This window comes from Prionailurus viverrinus, chromosome A1 (assembly GCF_022837055.1).
Source record: "Prionailurus viverrinus isolate Anna chromosome A1, UM_Priviv_1.0, whole genome shotgun sequence".
Lineage (NCBI taxonomy): Eukaryota > Metazoa > Chordata > Mammalia > Carnivora > Felidae > Prionailurus > Prionailurus viverrinus.
The window spans coordinates 232,173,169-232,196,041 of record NC_062561.1 but is presented as its reverse complement, the minus strand read 5'-3'; the positions used below and the strand labels follow the sequence as shown (position 1 = coordinate 232,196,041).

The 22,873-nt window shown below is 45.8% G+C and overlaps 1 protein-coding gene across 3 annotated transcripts in view; it reads right to left on the bottom strand.

The window, feature by feature from the left end:
- Positions 1 to 22,873, bottom strand: part of CTNND2 (catenin delta 2) — a 941,962-nt gene that overhangs the window by 137,676 nt on the left and 781,413 nt on the right. For all 3 annotated transcript variants that reach the window (XM_047878029.1, XM_047878014.1, XM_047878024.1), the window contains one exon: positions 354 to 471. In XM_047878029.1, coding sequence (XP_047733985.1) covers positions 354 to 471 — 118 coding nt within the window. The remainder of the gene's footprint in view (positions 1 to 353; positions 472 to 22,873) is intronic.

The following is a 22,873-nucleotide window of genomic DNA, read 5'->3' as shown; positions in this document are numbered from 1 at the left end:
CGAAGCTCAGGTAGTTTTAATAGGTCTCTTTCTTTTAAAAGCAGATTTCAAAAAAATTAAACTGGAAGTTTGTGGGTAATGTAGCATGGAAAAGTTGATACACTCATCTGGTCTGAGTAACTTAAAACAATCCACGTTTTTTATTTATTCATTATTGAGACTTAGGTGTCTAGTTCTAGGCTAGGATTATTAGAAGCCATCAAGAAAATGTAGGATTCCTACGGGGAGACCACGATAGATTTCAGAGTGAAGGTATTAGGCACAGCATTAGCTCTCCGTTGTTGTTAGCCGTTGCTTAGTCCCTTGGGCATCTTTATTGACTAAGATGTTTAATCTATGCAAACACAACAAACCTTGCTGTCGATCTCACTGCTCCCCAGTGCAGACTGGATCACGTAGAGCAGCGCATCTGTGAGCCCGTCGCATTCCCGCATCCTCCTGCGGGCCTCCTCTCCGGCTGAACTAACATTCCTGCAAAAGCAAAAGGGCACGTCAGCTACCTCCCTGTGGTCCCCAAAAGAACCTTTCTCCCACGTGCAACTCCAGAATGTTTACCGAGAACATGGTTTTAAATAGTAGGGATGGTTTCCACAAACTGGGTAAGTCATAGGTATCTGCATCGTAACTTGTGCAAAGGAGACTCAGAGTTCTGAACATGTCATCTGTGAGGGTCCCGTGGCCACGGAGAATGGGGGCTCTTGGAAAGTCTTTAAGGTTTACTTCACTGACAGCTGACAAGGGAATCAAGCTCTGTGATTCAAAGGCCTCTTCTTTGAGAAATCTGTGAGAGCGTTTTTCAAAGACGGAGCTTCTGACTTACTGAAATATTTTAGAGCTCTAATTTCACCTGCTTCAAAAATATACCTACGTTGGCCCTACCAGAAGTAAACTTCTAGAAACTTATTCTAGGCGCATAGGTAGGGGGTTCTGTGAAAATTTAATCACCGGGATGCTCATGGGCACCTTTTATGGGCAGGCGTGGCCCAAGTTCCTTCCTGTACCAGCATAAGCTGAGCTTAAGCAACAGAAGGGGGGAATGGTCAGGGAACAGGCAGCTGGGAAGCAGTGAGATCGTCCACTTCTATAAAAGACATGAGAAAAGCTCAGTCAAGGGTGAATCTTTGGGGTGCTTTTAGTGACTCCACCACCTGAGAGGACATTCTTCCTCTCCTACCCCTGGTTAGGATTTGGTTCAGGCAGAGAACTTCTGTGGCAAGTCATGGACAACACAGCCTGTTGGAGGGATGCTGGAGGTGAGTTAAGGGAAGGTATAAAGGAACTGAGGGAATTTAGCGACCATGGGAAGAGTGATCTCTCGAGAATGATCCCAGTAGGCCAGTGGCTCTCAAACTCGGCTAATATCAGAATCACCCGGAGGAGCCTGTTGGGCCCCACTCTGGAGTCTTGGGTGGCATCAGATAACTTCCTATTTGGTGACGCCAAAGTTGAGAACCACTGCGCTGACTCTGGCTCTAGAGAGAGGGTCTGGTTGGGAAGGGCACCCTCTCTGCTGACTGCTGATGGCTGCCACATGGCACATCCCAAGAATCTGTGGCCCTGGACAGAGCCCGCAGGAGGCACCGAATAGGATGAGTCTCATGCCCACGTTGTAACTGACGCAGGCATTCCCATTTCATTTTCAAAATGTCCTTCAAGGTAACTTTTCATTCTGTTTTACAGATGAGAACACTGAGAGAGCTGCCCAAGGCCACAGAGGGAGGAGTTAGTGGAGGGGCTGGGATTGAACCCAGTCTATGAGGAGAGGAAGGCAAGGCCTTCAGGCTTGATGTACAACATGGATATACTACTTTTTTTTAGGAACGAAAATAAAATAGGGCTGACACTAAAATGCTAACGGCTAAAATGCTATTGAACATAAATGTTTTCTTCGATATCTAGAAGGTTCTGGAGGATGTGTTTAATGTGTTTAAATGTGGAGGATCTCTCCGCATTTTAATCTAAGACTGGGAAAGGTTATTCAATTCAAATTAGTATTTTTGGCATTTGCTCATCTTAAAATATAAACAAAATTTCTCAGTTCCTCAGATAATATAACTAGGCAAATAGTGACAGCATTTTTAGGTACAGTGTCAGGACTCCCCCTTGGGGTGGCCAACCTTCACTTCTGACAGGATCTCGGAGAGGGAGGAAGAGCCAAAATTTCTGCAGGAAGAAGTGGTGAGAGCTTTGCTGATATTACTCTAAATGAGAAGGACGGCCTTTGTGACAGAGCAGTTTTAGACCATCCCTCCTTGAAATGGTTTTCACCAGGTCAGGCTTTGGGGCTGTTAGAGTAATAGGCTTGTCAAAAATCCCAATCAGACCTCTTTGGCCAGAAGAATGCTGGATGGCAGTGTGCCTGTGTGTTTTAAATCTTGCACCTATACTCTGAAGAGGTTGTTTTTCCAAAGAGAGAACGATGGAATGTAGTCTTGAAAGTGCCTGAGGGTAGCTCTGTCCACCCTAGTCTGAAGTTTTCTGCCCTCTTCCAATGAATGCTCAGTCTTGTCCTTGAGTAGCTTTATGGTGAGGGCAGATTGCCTCCTCATTCACAAATACACTTCGTAATGATCAGCCTATTTTCAGTGGTAATCAATGAACAGACAGAGAAACCTGGGAAAGATCATGAATTATCAATCGGTCAACCTTATAGTTGTGAATATTAATCTAAGAAGTACCCTTTATTCTTGTTTTTCTTTGATTCTAGTCCACTCTCATCCAAAATTAAAAAAAAAAAACTTACTAACTGGCTGCTATATTAGAATGTATAGGATATTGTGGGGTGCCTGGCTGGCTTAGTCAGTAAAGTATGCCACTCTTGATCTTGGGGTTGTGAGTTTGAACCCCACGTTGGGTGTAGAGATTACTTACAAATAAAATCTTTAAAAAATGTGTAAGATATTGAGAAATGAGAAGACTAATAAGTTGGGTCCCTGTAGAGAAGGGGAAATGAATGGGACACACACACACGCACACACATATAATCACACACATATAAACACACATGTAAACACACACATACAAACACACCTCTATGATACGGAGGGGAAGAGGGAGTTACCACAGTGTCTTCAGGTATGATGATGCTCAATACATATTTTTAAACAGAATGAGGTGTGCACATGTCTCTTAATCAATGGGGAACAGTGTCCTACAACCCTCTGGGGGGTGAGTTGGCTTTTAAGCAACTACTCCTAAATGAGGGAAACACATCAGAAAAGTACCCCTGGCTTTTCACTCTGGAGGAGAGGAGAGTTTCCTGTTTCTCCTTTCCCCCCACAAAACAAGATCTACTATATCGTGCATGCTTCACTATTTAAAAATTTTTAAAAAACCAACAACATTTTGTGTGTGTAGCGATTAACTAATCATGGTCCTAAGGAAGGGACAACGAGCCAGTGTCCAACCTACAAAGTTCCACCCTCCTGTTGCACTTGAAACCATCTTCTGCCCATCTTGACCGAGGTGATTTTCACGTCTGATGGGTAACCGGTACAGCAAATTTCTATGCATAAACATGACATTCAAACAAATACTGATGGGTTATTTGTAAAAAAAGCACAAAGATAGCATGACAGCTATGCCTTAGAAATAATCTTTATAATCTTGATTGAACTGTCAGTTGACATGTCATTTGGAGATTTCTGCTTAAAGTAGGTTCTATCATCTTTTTATCTAATTGATAAAAATGAAACTTTTTATTTCTTACAATTAAAAGGTACAAAATCTCTTACAATCTCTGTTATTCAACTGTAACGAGTTAAGCTGCTTTATTTCCCCTCTCTTCAGTGCTGTTTGACATGCTGTTTCTCTTAGCTTCCATCACTCACTGAGCTTATGTAAAACAAATTCAATATACAGAGCCCTCATAGGATCCAAAGAGGCACTTGTAATGCACGTTCAAAAGGAACGCAACCAGCATTTCACATGAAAGACTTCATTTTATGTGCCTCCACTTCAAGATGGTCAGGATATGAACAGGGAAACTGCAGAGAAAACCAATGGATGAGATTTTTAGCAATTAGTCTATTTGAAATGAGCCCTCTCTTCTCTACACTCTCTTTGCTCTTTGAATCTCTCTTAACCATCACCACTGACTTTGTATTAGAATTATTTAGGCTGTGACCTTACTGCTGCATTGGAACCTTCTGGAGGGTAGAAGGCATGTTGCTGTCATTTGTATGCTTAGCATACAGCTGAGTGCCCAACACAACCTAGGTGCTCAGAGCAAGGTGGCTATTACTCGTGCATTCAGCCCTCCCGTCGGACAGTCACTCGTGTGACTGATTTACCTCCGTGCGCTGTACTCACTGGACAATATTGGATGTCTGCTTCGTCAAGAATACAGGCTTCTTACACTGTGGCTTGTGCCCTGCCACTACAACCCCCATCCTGGATTATTCAGAGCAGGCTCAATTTGGGAAGGAAGAAAAAGACAACAACAGCTGAACATAACTAAACAAGTTTGAGATGTGAGCTTTCTTATGACTGTTGACAATACTGATCAGACACACGGAGTGCTGGAGAGAATGGCACAATTTTGCCGCCTGGAGACAATCAGGTATCCCCGAGCCATAACTCTCTTCACTCCCAGCTTGCAGGAAGGGTTTGGCATTGATCCCATGAACTGTTGAGAACTGAAATCAAGAGTCGGACGCCTAACTGAATGAGCCACCTAGGTGCCCCTTCACACACTTTTAGCAAAACAAGGGACCAGCTTGTTGCCTTCTTCTCATTTGATAACTTCAACAAAGGTGGACCCTTTCGTGCACCTGGCATGGCCTCGTGGCTGGGGCTACCTAGGTGTGGAGGCACATGCCTTGCCTTGGTCTGCTCATCCATAGTGCGCTGATGGGAGCATCTGGCATCACCCGATCGTGTGGTGACACGGCCAAATGCTCAGGGCCTGGTATGGAGTCTACGAAGGAAATGTTAAGTGTTCTAGCTGCTTGTCGCCCAGAGACCCCCATCCAAGAGGGAGAGAGACACTGGGCGGGGAGCTGCAGGAACCACCTGGAACATGTACTGCAAGCCTGCAGAGAGGATGAGGGGTGCGCAGAGGGTAGAATGGAAGGTTTCCTAGCAACAATGACACCCTCATTTTGAAAATTTTCATTACTGCTTTTTTTAAAAAATTTGAAACTATTGTAAAGGTATTCAAACCCTGGGGGAAATACATCAGTAAAAGGGAACATCCTTACTCTCTCTTCTCCCCCTCATCCTTCTGTCCAAGGAAATCACTGTCACCATTTGACATTTATCGTTCAAGATTATTTTCTACTCAGACCAATAAACTGTGTAGGTATGCTTTTGCTTTTTACCATAGTGGTTTGTAAAGCACCTTGCTTGCTTTTATGCATTAAAAGCCTACCATGGCCTCTTTTCGCGGTAATACCTACCTATGTACCCTATTCATGGAACAACTTTGGGCATTCCGTGTATAAATATATGATGATTTATAACCTAAAAAGTTATTACCCTATTAATGCACATACAAGTTATTTTTAATTTTTTACAGCAATAAGTAACATTGAACTGAAATTTGGAGGAGTTATGGGTTTTGTGAGATACAGTCTATGGAACTAGAAGAAAGGCTAATGGATAGATCAGTTCAAAGCGACGAACTAACCCACCTTGACTGGGTATCGACTCTGCTCCACACCTAATGCCATGTCTTGGGATAAAAAGAACACCTGGCCCTTGACCTTGGGAGCTCCATCTAGCAGGCAAGCAGAAACATATCTGATGTGCCTAGATCTGGTATCATCGGTATGAAAACAGAGGTATGAAGGATTTGGGAACCTATCTCCCTTGGAAGTAATGCCTAGATATGTCTGGAAAAGAAACATAGGCTGAGTTGGATGGAGGTTTTACTACTCACCTTTAAGTTTAAATTAAAATCTTTGCTGAGGTTTTAATTCTTTTTTTTTAATCTTTCAATGTTTATTTATTTTCGAGAGAGAGAGACAGAGAGAGAGAGAGAGAGAGAGAGAGACAGAGCACGAGTGGGGGAGGGGAAGAGAGAGAGGGAGACACAGAATCCAAAGCAGGTTCCAGGCTCTGAGCCATCAGCACAGAGCCCGATGGGGGACTCAAACTCACAAACTGCAAAATCATAACCTGAGCCGAAGTCTGACGCTTAACCGGCTGAGCCACCCAGGCACCCCGCTGAGGTTGTAATTCTATAAATGTGGACATCAATTGTTTTCCTTAACATTTGCTGCTGCAAGTCATAGGTTCTTAAGAAGTAAGAACCCAGAGTATGATAAACGTTGTCTTATCAAGGAAGCATTTTATGCATATTTCGTGGAATGTACCTTCAAATTTGAAGGGCAAGGCTTAACCTACACATAACAGGCTTAGGGGTGGCTCCAGGTGACCAGACTGTGGAAATGCTAACCAAGCACAACCACGCAGAGGTAGGGTCTCCAGGCCACCACTCCTGGCATTAACAGAGGATAGGACCTGTAGGGAGAGGTAGCCGTCTGTGGCAAATGCCAATTCTGGTGTGTACGTCTCCATTTTTACTAAGCCTGGTATGCTATGCCAGCCCCTTGTGTTCAATAAAACCACGGTGGGCTCACGGTTCACCAAGGTGAATCATGCTGATGTTCTTTTGCCAAACCACATTACTTGTGCTAAGTCCTGTTTGATTGACATCTAGCTGCCCAGTAGCCCAGCCAGGCTGCTCTGAACCACTGAACTAGTGTACCACCAGTGGCTCTGCTGCCTGTTGTGGCTCTGCAGAAATGTGCCGTTTGTGACATCTGGGGGTGCCTGTGGTGGGGGGGGCTCCATCGGTTAAGCATCCAGCTCTTGATTTTGGCTCAGGTCATGATCTCAGGGTTCATGAGTTCTAGCTGCACATCAGACTCTATGCTCACAGTGCGGAGCCTGCTTTGTGGCCCGTCTCCTCTCTCTCTCTCTCTCTCCCAAAAATACATAAGTGTTAAAAAAATTTTTTAAACCATTTGTGACACTTGGCCAATAACCAAGAGGGAACCAAAGCAAGCCTCCCCTCACCTGCCTGGTGAATTCATTCAAGGGGCGTTTCCAGTGTTGACTTTTTGGGACGTCTTACTCAGAGAGCAGAGCCAAGGATGACAGAAGATAAATCCCTTGCCTTGAAATCTAATGGGGATTGCTGGGCGGGATTTCCAAGCTGCTGTGATCCAGTACTCTATTTTATTTTCTATTTCTCCCCTTCTTGAGCTGGCATCTCTCTATTATCCTATGCCTGTCACACCAGTGTTTGTTGGGAGAAGATGACCTATGTCTTTGATATCATAGGACCACAAGGGGAGAAGAATCGTTCCCCAGGAGCTGTACTTCATGGATGACACCTGATTTAGATGCTGCTGATTTTAGACCTTTGGGTCGACCTTTAGGACTTGGACATGATGCTGTCCTGGGATGAGACCCTAGGATCGGATGAACGTATGTGGGATGGATGTGAATCTTTGGGGCCCAGAGGGAGGACTATGGTAGGCCAAATAACGTCCCCCCAAGATGTTTATGTCCTAATGCCTGGAACCTGTGACTAGGTTACTTTACATGGAAAAAGGGACTTTGCAGATGGAATTACGGTTAGGGACTTTATAATATCCCAAATGATCCCTGTGGACCCAATGAGCATGAAGAGCAGGGAGGATTCCCTGGCTGGTGTCAGCGGAGCGGCACAGAAGCAAGAGTCAGAGAGGTCTCAAGCATGAGGCTTCAAGTCCCCACTGCTGGTTCTGACAGAGGGGGGCCACATGCTAAGTTGTGGGAGAGGCTGTTAGCTCTCAGCTGATAGCCAGCAAGGAAATGGGGACCTTGGTCCCACAGCCACAAGGAATTCGATCCTGGACACAACCTGAAGAAGCTTGGAAAAATCTTCTCCCAAGAGCCATTAATAAGGAGCACAACACCGTGGTTTTGAACTGGTAAGGTTAGTGTCAGACTTCTAACTCACAGAAATGGGAGGATAATAAATAGGTGTTGTCCTCAGTCCCTAAGTTTGTGGCAACTTGTTACAGCAGCATAGGAAACCAAGAAAGGGCATTAGTTTGTTTTACTCAAGGGTAAATGAAATTCTTCTCAACACCAACCGTATATATTTCCCACCCCACCCTTTTCCTGGAAAACTGCTTCTCTGTAGTGGGTTCACGCAAGTTTCAAGAAGATATTTCTCAATGATCAAATAATTGTATTGTCTTGACCAAGACCAAAATGCCACCTATATATGGAAATCAGGGGCTCCTGGGTGGCTCCGTTGGTTAAGCATCTGACTTTGGCTCAGGTCATGATCTCACGCTTCCTGAGTTCACGCCTCGCATTGGGCTCTGTGCTGACAGCTCAGAGCCTGGAGCCTGCTTTGGATTCTGTGTCTCCCTCTCTCTCTGCTCCTCCTTCGCTCATGCTCTGTCTGTCAAAAATAAATAGACATGAAAATGCACACACAAAAGAAAATAAAAATTCTTCCTTGGGGCATGCGTGTAGGGGAGGGGGCGAGGGGGTGACATATAAGGCACGTGCCCTCAACTATGCAAGGCCAGGAGATGTTTTATCTACCTCGGAGCAGACAAAAGCCCTCTGCGTAAAAAGCACTGATGTGACGCACTTTTTGAAGTGATGACGCACTTTTTGGGACAAAAGTACTTGCTTTGCCCTATCCCTGATCTGATTAGCCACGAGACAAGCTACCAGACACGTGGGCATCAGCTTGGTCCAGACTGCTCTCGTGCTTGGTGGATACCTTTTACTTCTTCTTCTTTTTGTTTTTTTAAGTTATTTTTTGAGACAGAGAGAGCGCAAGTGGGGGAGGGGCAGAGGGAGAGGGAGAGAATCCCAAGCAGGACCCGTGCCCGTCACCATAGAGCCAGATGCGGGGCTCAAACCCGCGAACCGTGAGCTCATGACCTGAGCTGAAATCAAGAGTCAGATGTTTAACCGACTGAGCCACCCAGGCGCCTCATATACCTTTTACTTCAGCTGGTCTCTTACTGCGGAAGAGGCTCCTGAAAACCTCAGTCTTCACAGCTTCCAGTGAACAGAGAGTGGAGCAGTTGGTATTCTCTCCTGGGGGGAGAGTGAGTATGCAGGATCCTAAGGGAGAGAAATGGGCAATGTCCTGGCTCTGTTTGAGTGAAGTCTGTAGTGGGGTCTTAAGTGAATTTCTGGAACCTTATCTGAAACGCCGACCCTAAGTGCCAAATGGTATGAATGGTCAAGTTTCCTGTGCTGGGCCAAAGTAGGGTGTTCCTAGGAAACCTTTCACACGCTGAAGTGTGTAAAGCAAAAAAGCAATTATCGTTAATTTACAGGAAAACAATTCTGAGGATTCCCAGACCCTGAAATCTCCTCTCTTAGGCTTTTCTGAAACCTGAGGGCACATCGCTAACACATGCACAAAATACATGAAGACAGAGCCCAGATGCTCACAGACGCGGTTCGAAGTTCTGGGCGCTGGATGCCAGGATGCTGGCCGTGGTTCGAAGGGAAGGAGCTGGGCGGGGCCGTTCTTGCTGCTCTGGATCCCTGCCTCTGTCCCAGCTCTCTGCAAAACCAGCGCGGGACACAGGTTTTGCTTCTCACCCTTTTCCCCATAAAAGCAAAAGTCCTCTTTGGATTTCCTTCGGTTTGTGAAAACAGCTACTCGTGTAGGTTTTTTGCAAAAGCAAAGTGGCATGATTCAAACTTTTGACAACTGAGGGACACCTGTATTAAGATTAGCCACACCTCTGTACATTTTTATTTGGTACAAGTAACAGAAGGCTGAATTTATTTGAAAAGCTCTTGACTTCTCTTTACACATATGTGTTTCTCTTTTTAAGTTTCTTTTTAATTTGATTGATTTTTTTTAAGAGTGAGAGCACAAGTTGGGGGAGAGGGGCAGAGGGAAAGAGAGAGAATCTCAAGCAGGTGCCACACTCAGTGTGGAACCGGAGGCAGGGCTTGATCCCACAAGCTGGGATCCCACAGCCTGAGGCGAAATCACGAGTCTGACGTTTAAATGACTGAGCCACCCTGGCGCCCCTAGGCTTACTTGTTTCTTTCTTTTTTTTTTTTTTTAAATTAAAAAAAAATTTTTTTTCCCAACGTTTATTTATTTTTGGGACAGAGAGAGACAGAGCATGAACAGGGGAGGGGCAGAGAGAGAGGGAGACACAGAATCGGAAACAGGCTCCAGGCTCTGAGCCATCAGCCCAGAGCCTGACGCGGGGCTCGAACTCGCGGACCGCGAGATCGTGACCTGGCTGAAGTTGGACGCTTAACCGACTGCGCCACCCAGGCACCCCTAGGCTTACTTGTTTCTTAAGGTGGCACCTTCATTACAGCCAAGTCAGAACGATTTCCAGAGAAATAAATTTCCCTTTTTATTTTTTGTCTTTTCCTCTTCTTCTTCTTCTTCTTTTTCTTTAAGATTAGCACAGTCTTGCTTTTGGATTCCTGCTATGCACCTTACTGTCTTCTCGCAAGGAAGGCAATCTCTTTATAAATCAGGACAGTGAGGGCTCGGTAATTGCTTTATAGAGCTGCAGGGACAGAATGCTTCAGTGGCCTAAAGACCAACTACCTACCGGGCTGGCAAGCGAACACTGAGGCTGAGCTGTCCTCAGGGCGGTGGTCCCTCTGCGTTGACACCCCAGCCACCCTCATGAACGTAAGCCAGCAGAGACGGATAGGCTCCTCTTCTGTCGATGATTGAACACTGTCCCTGTTAAGAATGCCCAGATCCCCGCCTTCCGGAGTTGGCCATGCAGCAGGGCGCACTGTTGCAGAGAAGCCCACGGCAGAACCAGAAGTACCTGAGTTAAAAGACACCTATGGCTGGCAAGTACTACCCAGGGTTTTAGCTTCGTGATTCCAATTAAAATTGATGGACGCCAGAGTTAACTGCTCTAGGAAACGTCTGCCGCCAGGGTCCCGTTGGGCGGAATGACGAGGAAATCCCAGGGAAAAAAGGCAAGCGGCTAAAACCGTTAACCGTGAACCTAATCGCACCTGCGGTCCTTTGTGGTCCACGCACATCCCGTGGTCGTTTTGTCACTTGCACTCGGGCGTGAGCGGCGCTCACTTCACTGTGCCCTGACTTTGTAGCTACCAAGCCACACGGCCAGCGTGGAGCACCGCCACGTGGCCCCACCTCCCGGGCCGATGTCCAGCTCCGCCGTGTTCCACGAATGCCTGAAACATGTCACTCTGGCACGTCTGTGGCAGGCTCTCTGTGTGGACTCAGGACCAGGGAGCATCTCACGTTGCGAGACCCACGCCTGACCTCGGTCCCAGTTCCTCTGCTTGCCACGGAGGGGGCCTTCCGTGGAGCGTCCCCACTGGCGCCACCAGCGGCCACGGCAGACACACCCACGGAACAAAACTGGCCGCCAGCCACGGCCCCACTACAAAGCCAACGGCGAAAAGGAAATATCCGCTCAGAATGCAAATTAAGTTACAAAACGAATTAAAAACCAGTGTTTTCTTCTTCCTCTTCTTCTTCTTTTTTTTTTTACTAGCCCAAATTACTCCTTATCGACCAGGCACAACTGAGTGTAAGTCACAAAACCTGAGCTTTAAAAATACATACACTATAAAAAAAATAAATTAAAAATTAAAAAAAATTTAAAAAATTAAAAATAAAAATACATACAATATATTAATATGCTGGGAAACCCTGCAAACTAGAAATGCAATATTCACTTCACCAACAGGTGGCTTTCAGGCAAGTGAGCACCATGGCTACATAAATGAGGAGCCAGGCCAAGGCCATCCAATTCCTTGTATTTTGAGATCTCTGTCTTCTCAGAAGTAGGAGAACAAATCTGACTGATAAGGGATTATAGGTAATTGGTTACTTGCCTTTTAAATGTCAGATTGTGGGTTTGAAGACTTTCAAGATTTGGCATTATGTTCCGGACTATTAATAGCTATTATTAAATTAGCCCTTTAAACCTTCGTTTCAATTCATCACCTAATTCCTTATATGCACTCATGTAATCTTTCAATTTATTTACTTGCGGGGAAATTTTAACAAATCATACTTCAAAGATTTATTAAAGCTGGGAATGAATGTGATTTCTAAAAGTTCACTTATCTAGATGAAGAGTTGTCCTCGAGGTGCATTTTCTGTTTTCATGATTGCTTTGATCACTCACTGATACCTTATTGGGTTCCAATAATAACAACCAAAAATCTGAAAGTATCTCCAGGGGAAAGAACTGCATTTATTCTTGTGTCTCATCCCCTCCCCGTTTCCACCCCCATCATGTTCTTGTAATTCCCCTGCCCCCCCGCACCCGGTGTTTTATTCTGGGTATTCACCGTTGGGTTGGGACCAGCAGCATTTCTCTGAGTTGACTGTTCATGATCCTTGCCCAGCAAGTTAGGGTGAGTGATCAGAACAGGCAGCCACAGGGTAAGGAAGAGAGAAGAGAGCATTCCTGTTACCCCACTGCTCCAGGCTGTCTGCCTATGGTAACCATCCCTCTCCGTGTGTGTGTGTGTGTGTGTGTGTGTGTGTCTTCTTAAATTTTGCTTTGGGAAAAGTCTCCTTAAATTTATGGCCAAATTGCTAATAAAAATAGTCCCTGGATCAAAACAGCTCCAGGCTCCTTGTGTGCAAAGGGAAAGGAAGGGATTAAAAAATAAAAAAGCACCTTTCTTTTAATCTCTTAAAAATGCTCCCATCTCTCCTAACTGCTGTCCGAAGAACTTAGAAGTTTTGACGACTCACTGAGTAGTTTTCTACTTGGGCCAAAGAACATGATAAATGATAAAAAAAAAAAAATGAAAACAAAACAAAACACAGACTCCAATTACTTCGGCCAGAGATGCTTGTGTAGTTCTAGCTAGGTGAAACAAACAAACAGCCAATCTGTGCTTGGCCAAAGATGAATTAAAATGGCAGAGGGTGTCTGTGGACAGCTCTCTTCTCTCCTTGTTTTGAAAGTTAAGTATCTAGTGTGGGGGTGATGAGTGACCAGAGCGAAAAATGACAGGAATACATATAAACTTCTATGAGAAAAAAATATACAGAGAGCTCAGTAAACTAAGATCATCTGGCCTGTTTATTTTCTGAAAAGGAGAAGAGCATACACTTATTCTTAATTATTGAAATATGTTTTTACATTTTGAAGGAAATTCCTGGAAGACTTACTGAAAAAGTGGGTGCCAGCTTCTGGAAAAAGAAGCCGCTTAGGCATTGGCCTTAATCGCAATTTAGGAATAATTGGAAAAGTCAAAGCTGTTCGAAGAGTCTTTGCATTTTAAAACCAAGGCTGCTTAGTGCCTATGAATCTATAGTTTAATTGTCTGCCTCCATTGTTGTCATGACTGGACTTTTTCTTTGTGGTGGAAGGGAGAATTTGAAAGACATCCCTTCAAGATTCCTGGTCTGGAGTTGTTCAGCCGAACACTAATCTAGGCACTGCAGTGAAGGAGTTTTGCAGGTGGCATTAAGGTACTGATCAGTGACCTTAGGATAAAGGAAATGATCCTGGATTATCCTGCTGGGTCCTATGTCATCACATGGGTCCTTAAAAGCAGAAGGGTCGGTCTAAAGATGTGGCTGAAGAGGGAACAGAGAGATGAGGGAAGAGATCCTGATTCTCGGACATTACTGGCTTCGCAGGATGACACAAGGGGCCATGAACCGGGGAATGAGGTGGCCGAGAGAAGCCGAGAACATCTCCTAGGCGACAGCCAACAAGGAAGTACCGTCCTCCGTCTACAACTATAAGAAACTGAATTTGGCCAACCACCCGATTGAGCCAGGAAGCAGCTTATTCCCAGAGTTTCCTGAGAAAAGCCTGCTGGCAGAGACCTCGATTTCGAACTAGTGAGACCCTGAGCAGAGAAACCAACCATGCCCCCCGCACTTCCGACGTAAACCACATTCAAGCCGTTCTAACACTACGTTTGTGGTAACTGCTATGGTGGCAGTGGAGAAACTACATTTGTACATTCACGTAAGACAATTACGGCCTCCTGAGATATTTTTCCATCAACGCTCATTTTTAATTTTTCTGCTGAAGAATTTCAAAACTTTCAGATAAAGTGTTTGCATCTTTTAAATGAAGGTGTTTTTAGATGCTCTGAGTGACAAGACAAAATGCGGTCGTTAGGACTTTTAGCTGCCTCTCGTTGCAGGTATGGTAGGCGGAATGAGATTCTCCCCAACTCCAGGCAGCCTGAGAGTGACTGTTCTTGGTTTACTACTACCAGATGGCTTGTGCTTAACACGAGCGTCGGATAACGGCACCGCTGGGTGTACCACTTTCTTTTACTGCTTTAGCCATGAAGGGAGTAATGTTTCAAAACTCCAAGAATTATAATGCTGCATTGGAAGGTCACCTAACAAAGACACTTCGAGGAGCCTCAGAGCATCATTAAAACCAGGGCACAAGTTGGCCGCGAAGAGTTTAGTTTCATTGTTGATCCTTGTCACCCTAAATCAAAGCGTTCTCCCCGGTTATGGGACTGGGGTTACTCTCTTTGATGTCGGGCAAGTGTTAAGGTTTAAACGCTATGCACTTAACCAGCGCGGTGGATACCCCGAGAATAAGTAGAAAACAAAAAGGAAGAGTCGTGTCTCCACCATCGGCCCAGGGAGCCCATGGTGTGCTGGCTTCACTGCTCTTTGTGAATGATGGCAGTTCTTGAAGCTCCGGAAGAGACCACATAAAGTGATTTCTCGGGCGAAATGTCAAGGCATCGATGCACCATGAAAATAATCTGGAATGCATAGTCTAGCAACTCCAGGTTTTTCTGCAGCTCACCCTAATACAGTTACTCTTACTATCAATACTTTTTTATGTGCGAATATGGAAAGCTTTGGAGGTCTGTTCATCAGTGAAGAAAAAATAGTTTTGGAAAAGACGGAGTAGAATTAGTTGATTTTCACACAAGACAGAGGCAGAAAGAGGATCCTTCTATGTTAGATAAACTGCTACCAGACCAGTAGATCCGGTGATCAAACCCGATATTTCCAACAATCCACTATTTTGCCAAAGTGCTCCCCAGGAATACAACGTACTGTTTGAAGTTTAATCACAAATACTCACCATGGAGTACTTTTTGCAGAATGTACTAAAAATCAAACGTGCCGTGTTAGCTCACTGCGGTGCCAGAGAAACTCTGAACTGCTGCAGTCTTAGAATGTTCTTCCCACCTTCTCCATGCAGACACACCTACAGGACCATGTGCTGGTGCCTGGCACTCTCCCGTCGGCACCAGCATTGTGACATGAGACATGGTGGGCTGTGGGTCTTACAGGCAGTCCCGGCCAGCCAGCCTCAGCTTCACCCCTGCTCCCCATCAGAGCTGCGTCACAGAGGGTAGGTGGAGACGCACACCCCGGAATGGGTGTCAGTTAGCTTTTTTGATTTGGTTTCTGTGCTGGGTTTTCCTCACTAGGGAGACCCTGAAGTCTACTAGGGATGGACGGGATGAGAATGACAATCAGGGTGACAAGCGACCTTCACAAAGTATATCTGCGGTCACAGTGACCAAGAGAAGCAAAGAAGGAGGAAATTTCAAAGGCGAAAAGGAGGTAAGAGCAAAATGGAGGAAAAGAAAAGTATCGCTAATCGGAACCTGCTTTGGGGGTTTCCGTTAAAAGCTATTTTGTTGTGCGCCAAGACACTTTGATGGACTCACTGGACAAACACAGTGTTGCTCACCCTGGACTCAGTCTTTCTCATACACCTACATCCACTCAGTCGGCATACTCAGGCAGCTCTGACCACAAAGCATCTCCAGAATCGTCCTCCGTAGCTACCGACAGGTCCATTCCTGCCATGTCTTGTCTCTTAATCGAGTCCTTGTGCTTCTGCCCTCATCCCCCACCTCCCAGGAAAGTTCCTGTGATTCTTCTAAAATGTGCATCAGCGCATCAGCCCCCCACCCCATGACTGTCCATTTCACTCAAACTCCAAGTCCCCAGCGCAGCACATGCCCAGGACAAGCTTCCCCGTTTTCACTTGGCCAACTTCTACTCATCTTTCCTTCAGGGAGGCTTCCCCTGTCCCCCCCGAACAGGTGAAATCCCTGTGTTCTGTGCTCATTCGAGGTGCACCTGCACGTTCTCCCCGACCTGTATTACTTGCCTGCCGCCCGCTGGCGTTCTGTGCTCAGATTGCAGAGCATCACATGCTTTGGGGAGTCAGAGGTGGGCAGCTGGCCAGCAAGAAGGCAAGCTGCAGGGTGAACGGGCAGCCAAGCAAGCTGACAAAGCGAGAGCAAACTCAAATTAGGGGAAGGAAAACCCAGACAGATAGACGCCCGAGGCCAGCTGAGTCTGCAGGCAGCAGGCAGCCCTCAATGGCTCCGCGTATTCATCCAGGGCCGATCTTGGTCTGTGACCAAATAAATATGCATGGCTGCCTGTGATTGATTTCTTTGCTTGTCAGATAGATGATAACTTGCCAGGATGCAAGGAGACAGAAGGACTGAATGACACCAACACTTCTGGACTCCCACCACGGAAGGAAATAAAATTCAAAGCCAGCAACAGAACAGCCTCCTACTGCTTGCTCCTTTTCCAGCCCTACTCCACAGAGAGTTTATAGGCAGATCAGACGACATTCTCATCTCAAGCATGTTAAAGGAATTTCAAGCAAGAGACTCTGCAGTTGAAAGCAATGGGGATTGTTGAAGAGCCTGGGGAGAGGGTTATGAACAGGGAGAACAACATACCAGAGGTACCGTCACACCCCAACCTCAGCAGGTCCTGATTCGTGTAACATGATGTTTATGAATACTGGCATTCACTTGTAAAGGATGGAAGTATTTTATACTCCAAAAGACAGTCTAGGGGAGTAGAGAAGCTTTTGGTGTCAGATTTCAACTCTGTTATTATCTGCCTGGCCTTGGGAGACACATTAACCTTTCTGAACCTCAGTTTCTCCATCTGTAAAGTGGGCTAACGTTTTGGAAGGATGAGATGAGGCACAGTGTGCAGCACGTAGGGGGCAGACCTATCATCACCCACCGCCCTTTCTTCCCAGACATCTCACGCAGGCACAGGTGCCTGAGCAAAGGACAGAGAGACCTGTTTTAAGATAGAGAAGGTAAGAACAAAACATGGGAAGATCCTAGGGAGGTGTACAGAAGATTATTATATTAGTTTCTGGAAGAAGGGAACCTCTTCTCCTGGCTTCGTTTTTCCGAGACACTCTCCAGCATCTCCTCTCCCCTTTCACCAGGCTCTCTCCCCTGTATTACTCTGCGCTGGCTGCCTTAGTAACAAAGGACCGCAAACCGAGAGGCTTGAGCAATAGAAATTTGGGCTCTCATAATTCTGGACGGCAGAGGTGTCCACAGGGTTGGTTTCTTCTGAGGTTGTGAGAAAGTCTCTATTCCCCACTCCTCGCCACCCCGAGCTTCCTGTGGTTGGCTATCTTTGGTGTTTCTTGGCTTGGAAAAGCATCTCCCTGATCTCTGCCTTCACCTACACATGGTGTCCTGCCGTACGTGTCTCTGTGTTCAAACTCGTCCTTTTAGTACGGACACCAGTCAGTCATCTTGGATGAGAGCCCACCGTGATGTTCTTAGCTAATGTGCATCTAATGCACATTCTGTACACCAGCAGCCACCTAGTTTCAAATAAGGTCGCATTCTGAAGTAAACTGGGAGTTAGGACTTTAAAATATGGATTTGGGGGTACAACACTTAATCCATAACAGCCCCCAGCAAAAAGAGTGAATTATCTGACTGGGGGGAGGGCGGGCAAATCTCTGCCATCCTTCTGTCGAGATTTCTCGTTTCGTGGGGCTGATCCACCAACAGAACATCCCAGGACTGGGAGGCAGTGATGTTGGGTATGTCTGTCAGCTCCTCAGATCTCAACTTTTCCCTGGGGCCAGTCTCAAGGTCTACACTGGCAAGGCAGTGCCATCAGTAGATCCTTAGCCTGCTTCTTGGCTGTAGGTAAGAAGGCATGATCTCTGCTCAGCATTCTCAAAGGGAAACAGACTGTCTGGCTTCCATTCACCAGTTTCCTTTGTCTTATTTATCATTTAGTTCTTAACTTAGGACAAAAAAGGGTTATGTTTGTTGGGCCCTCACGTCCTAACATAAGCCCTTAAGGAGGCCTCCGTGAGGCATCGGAGGCTCATGGAGGCTTGTGAAGGGTCAAGAAGGTTTGGGAAGTTGCCAAAGGTTCCAACACCTCTTGCCCAAGTCAAGGTTTGCCTAGTCACGGGAGCCTAGCTCTTCCCAGTCAGATGTGTCGGCTGCTGCTTCCTCTCAGGATCCACCTGTTAACCTTCCTTGTGTCCTGGGGCAGGAGGGGTTGAGCGAGTGAGGGTAAGGGTTACTGCAGGAGATGTGGAGACCCTGGGGCTCATCCTTTTGAGCTAAAGAAATGAAAACACTAAGTATGAGCATTATGCACCATGGTTCAGATTTCCTTCTATCCTTTTAGGCTGTAAGTATTATGTCTTATTCATGTTTGCTTCTCGGGTACCTAGCAGAGTCCTGGGAATGTAATAGAAATTCACTGTACGTTTGTGTGGAATGAGAGAAGTCATCCATTTTACCAAGGTGTTGATCTGCCAAGGTGTTGATCTGCCAAGGTGTTGACTTAGCACCGGACCAAGGAGCAGATGATGAGATGGTTACGGACATTCTCATTATTTACAAGTGGGGCAGATGGGCTGCGGTGTTTCATGCTAACAGGCCAACCCTGAGGCAATGACGTCATTGGGCAGTGCTCCACCTGGATTCTGAAAGCCCAGGCCTGCATCTGGGTTCACGGCTTCCCAACATGGGCTCTAGAGCCAAGTACTCAACCTTTTGGAGTTTCAGGTTCTTCTTATTTAAAATTGGGGGGGGGGAAGAACCCCATAATAACCTCTCCTTTATAAAGCTGTCATGAGATTTAAGTGGTGATTGGTGGTATTAAGGAGTTTTGTCCACATTTATTATTCCACCGTGCTGATCAATCAACAGTCCAACGGCTTCCTTCAAATGAGGTGGGTGACGAAAACAGTATCATGAGGAACCATGGGCAATATAAGCAAACTGCAAAGACAAAACCTGCAGACTGTAAGAAAAGGTATGACGATGAAACTAACTGATGTGGCGGTTTTATTTAGCAGAAATATCACAAAAACCCCACACTGAAAGACAAGTACGTATGTGGCTGTAACCAGGAGGTTAATCTCATGTGGAAACTGGCGATCATGCAAAGGAACACTGTCTCTGTGACCGGGAAGATTTTATTAGTCACCAGGAGAACTGAAAGGTTCTTTGCTTTGGTGAAAATTCATACAGGACAGTTCTGGGTCACACAGAAAAGCAGTGAGTGGCCCTTCCCTGGTTGCCTCATTCACTCACTAGTTATCAGGGATCTACCAGGTGCCAGCTATGGCCCTAGGGCTGAGTAATCCAGGATGACAATGACATTATCCTCATGTGGATGAGAATGTAGCTCTCTGGCCTTAAATACACAAGCACATGGGCAGAGATGTCACTTCAAATAGTCAGAAGGTCAGATTAAAAGCTCAGAATGCTTTGTAAAGGCATCAGGGAAGCCCTGATTTATATGGCAAGAGAAAGTGCTGGGGAAAGTCTCTCTGGATAGGAGGACACTTTTAAGCTGAGATCTGAAGGGAGAGGATAAAGTCTTTCAGGTGCTGGAAGTCACATGCAAAGGTCCCGAGGTCACAAAGACCACGGTGTATAAAGCAACAGAAAGAAGGCCAGTACTGCAAACACAGTGAGGGCAGAGGGGCCCAGCGCACGGCTGGAGACTCAGGGGATCTGTCCAACTTTGCCCACGTAGCTGCAGTGAGTTGGTATCAGTCCTCAGAGTTTTAAAGCAAAAGCATAACATTCACGTAGCACCTTCCCTCTCTCATGCAGAGTGATATAAAGACAAATGGCCTTAATAATCTAGCAGGCAGAGAGAAAACTTCTCTGGAAAAAAAGGACGCAAGAAAAGGCAAATAATCTGAGAAAAAGAAAACAATCTGGGGCAGAAAATGTAATGCAGAGAAATGCACATGAAACGAGGAGGGCTATGGAAAACCCTTTGCTCCTTAAAAAGTTCTATATACAAGTACCACATGATTCAGCAGTCCCTGCTGTTCCTCAGTGCATACCCCAGAGAACTGAACACAGGTACTCAAACCAATACCTGCGCATGCACGTTAACAGCAGCATTAGTCACAGGAGACAAAGGGTGGCCACAGCCCAAATGTTTATCGACGATCTGTAACACAATGTGGTATATCCACACGAGGGAACATTACTCTGCTCTAAAAAGGAATCTACATCACAGATGAACCTTGAAAGCGTTATGCTAAGTGAACGAAGCCGTTCGCAAAAGACTGTTAGTGCACGATTCCTTTCCAATGTAATATCCAGAAGAGGTAAATTCATAAAGACAGAACGCAAATTGGTGGCTGCCAGGGCCCGCAGGAGGGAGAATGTGGAGTGACTGCCTCATAGGTACAGAATTTCCTTTGGGGGAAATGAAAATATTTTGGAACTAGATAGAAGTGGTTGCACCAAGTTGTGAATGTACTAAATGCCACTGAATTGTTCACTGTAAAAAAAAAATTTTTTTTTTAATGTTTTTTAATTTATTTTTGAGAGAGAGAGAGACAGAGCATGAGCAGGGGAGGGGCAGAGAGAGAGGGAGACACAGAATCTGAAGCAGGCTCCGGGCTCTGAGCTGTCAGCCCAGAGCCCGACGCGGGGCTCGAACTCACGGACTGCGAGATCATGACCTGAGCCAAAGTCAGATGCCCAACCGACTGAGCCACCCAGGCACCCCATGAACTGTTCACTTTTAAATGGTTAGTTACATGTTATTGAATTTTGCCTGAAAAAAATTTTAAATGACAGATAAAAAAATTAGGGAAGAAAATGCTGGAGATGTGAGGGGCTCATGCTAGAATCAAACAGAAGGTGCCCCTTGGGTGGAGGGACACATTTGTGTCGGTCAGATTGATCCACGGGTCAGGTTAATCCGATCTCCACGGTTTATTGTGTTTCTCTGGCTTCACCTGAATTAAAGCCTTCAGAGTATAGAAGGTTTCTAAAGAAAGAGGAGGAAGCTCATAGGCCCTAAGAGGTGCGAGGTAAGGGGTTCCCTTTCTCCAACAGCATCCTGGTCCCGCTGGCCACATGAGTGCGTGGACCCTCAGCTCTGCCTTTCTGAGCTGCTGTCCCTCCCGGGCCTTTTCTGAAGGTGTCCTTCTAAGCTTGCAGGGGATCCTGGCTAGGTGCTTAAAAGGAAACAACAGGATAATCTGTTTCAATTATCTCCCCTCAAATAGGCATGGGCCCTGAAACATGGTAATAAACCCAGGCACCAATTCCTTTGTGAGCCTATTACTGAAGGTACTGCCTGAAGACACTTGGCTTCATCTGATTTGGGAAGCACCAGCCTCTTAATCTATTTCAGCTGCTTAGGAGTGACAGGGGTCAAGGACAGATGACATCTAATCACGTTTCCTAGTCAGGATGACAGTGCTGCGTGCAGAGGAGAAGTAAGTAAGGTTCCTTTACGTTCTAGGAAGAAACTTATCAGTGCTGCTTTCACACATGGTAAGGAGAAGGACCCTTCAGGCCTTATTAGGAGTCTAAGCAAAGGACGAAACCAGTTTTCTGCAAACCACGTAAGCACTCATTCCATGCAAGAGACCATAAACCACGCTTCCCGACAGGCCTTAACAGGACAGGAGGGTTTTTTTCTTATTTGAAATAATTATTTTTTTTTGCAATAAGCCCCACGGGCTCCAACCACTTGACCCAAACTTGTACAAAATAGAGAGCTCTTAGAGCCAGCCGTAAGTACCAATCACAGCGACAATGCTTTCATTTAGCAGGACCCTCGTTTGTTTATATAAATTAGCCCACAATTACCAATTACATCGTTGGTCCAAAATAAGGTCAGGGAAAATGCAACCCTGGAAAGAACAATGGTCTGGACACAAAAAGTCCAGACAGGACAATTACAGAGAATTATGGGGGATGACTAATCAGCTGGCCTCTTCCTGAGTATTGCCACTCTCACATAAAACCTTTGTGCTAACACAGCTACTTTCTGGTCATAAGTTACCTTAAGAGAAATGTAATTAGTTGTTGGGATTCATTAGCTCCAGTCAGAGCATTCAGGGCACAGCATCTTCCTTGCTGGTTGAGTGCTTGTTAATGGGGAATAATGATGTATTTGTACCTCTACGGGATAATAGTGAAGGACGGAGGGAGGGTTGATCCGAAGTCCTGGCATGCCTGTCCTTTTACTTAGCAGACTGAAAAGCTGAAAAAGAATTTATGACACAGGCCAAAAAAAAAAAAAAAAAAAAAAAAGGACAGTAGTCTAAAAATCGAATGCTGGGGCGCCTGGGTGGCGCAGTCGGTTAAGCGTCCGACTTCAGCCAGGTCACGATCTCGCGGTCCGTGAGTTCGAGCCCCGCGTCGGGCTCTGGGCTGATGGCTCAGAGCCTGGAGCCTGTTTCCGATTCTGTGTCTCCCTCTCTCTCTGCCCCTCCCCCGTTCATTCTCTGTCTCTCTCTGTCCCAAAAATAAATAAACGTTGAAAAAAAAAAAATCGAATGCTGAAGGTTGTCAATCTGCTGGCCCATGTTGTTACTACCTACTGCTTCTTGTGCTTAAATATTCTGGAGGCAAGAAACTGTAGACCCAGCATGAAATCTAGGTAGGGCTGTTCTTCTCTGCCTAAGGAAAGCATTTGAGGTAGTACTTCCAGAATCTTCTGCCAGCTCAGAACAAGAACTTTCCAATGAGAATGAAGAGATAAAGGTTTTTGTATCTAGTAGCTTCCCCAATTCTCTGTTTCCAGAACACGTAACTTCTTGTGAGATGGTTAAAATCTTGCCAGAGAAGCGGCCAGGAGCTCTACGACACAGGGCAGGGAACC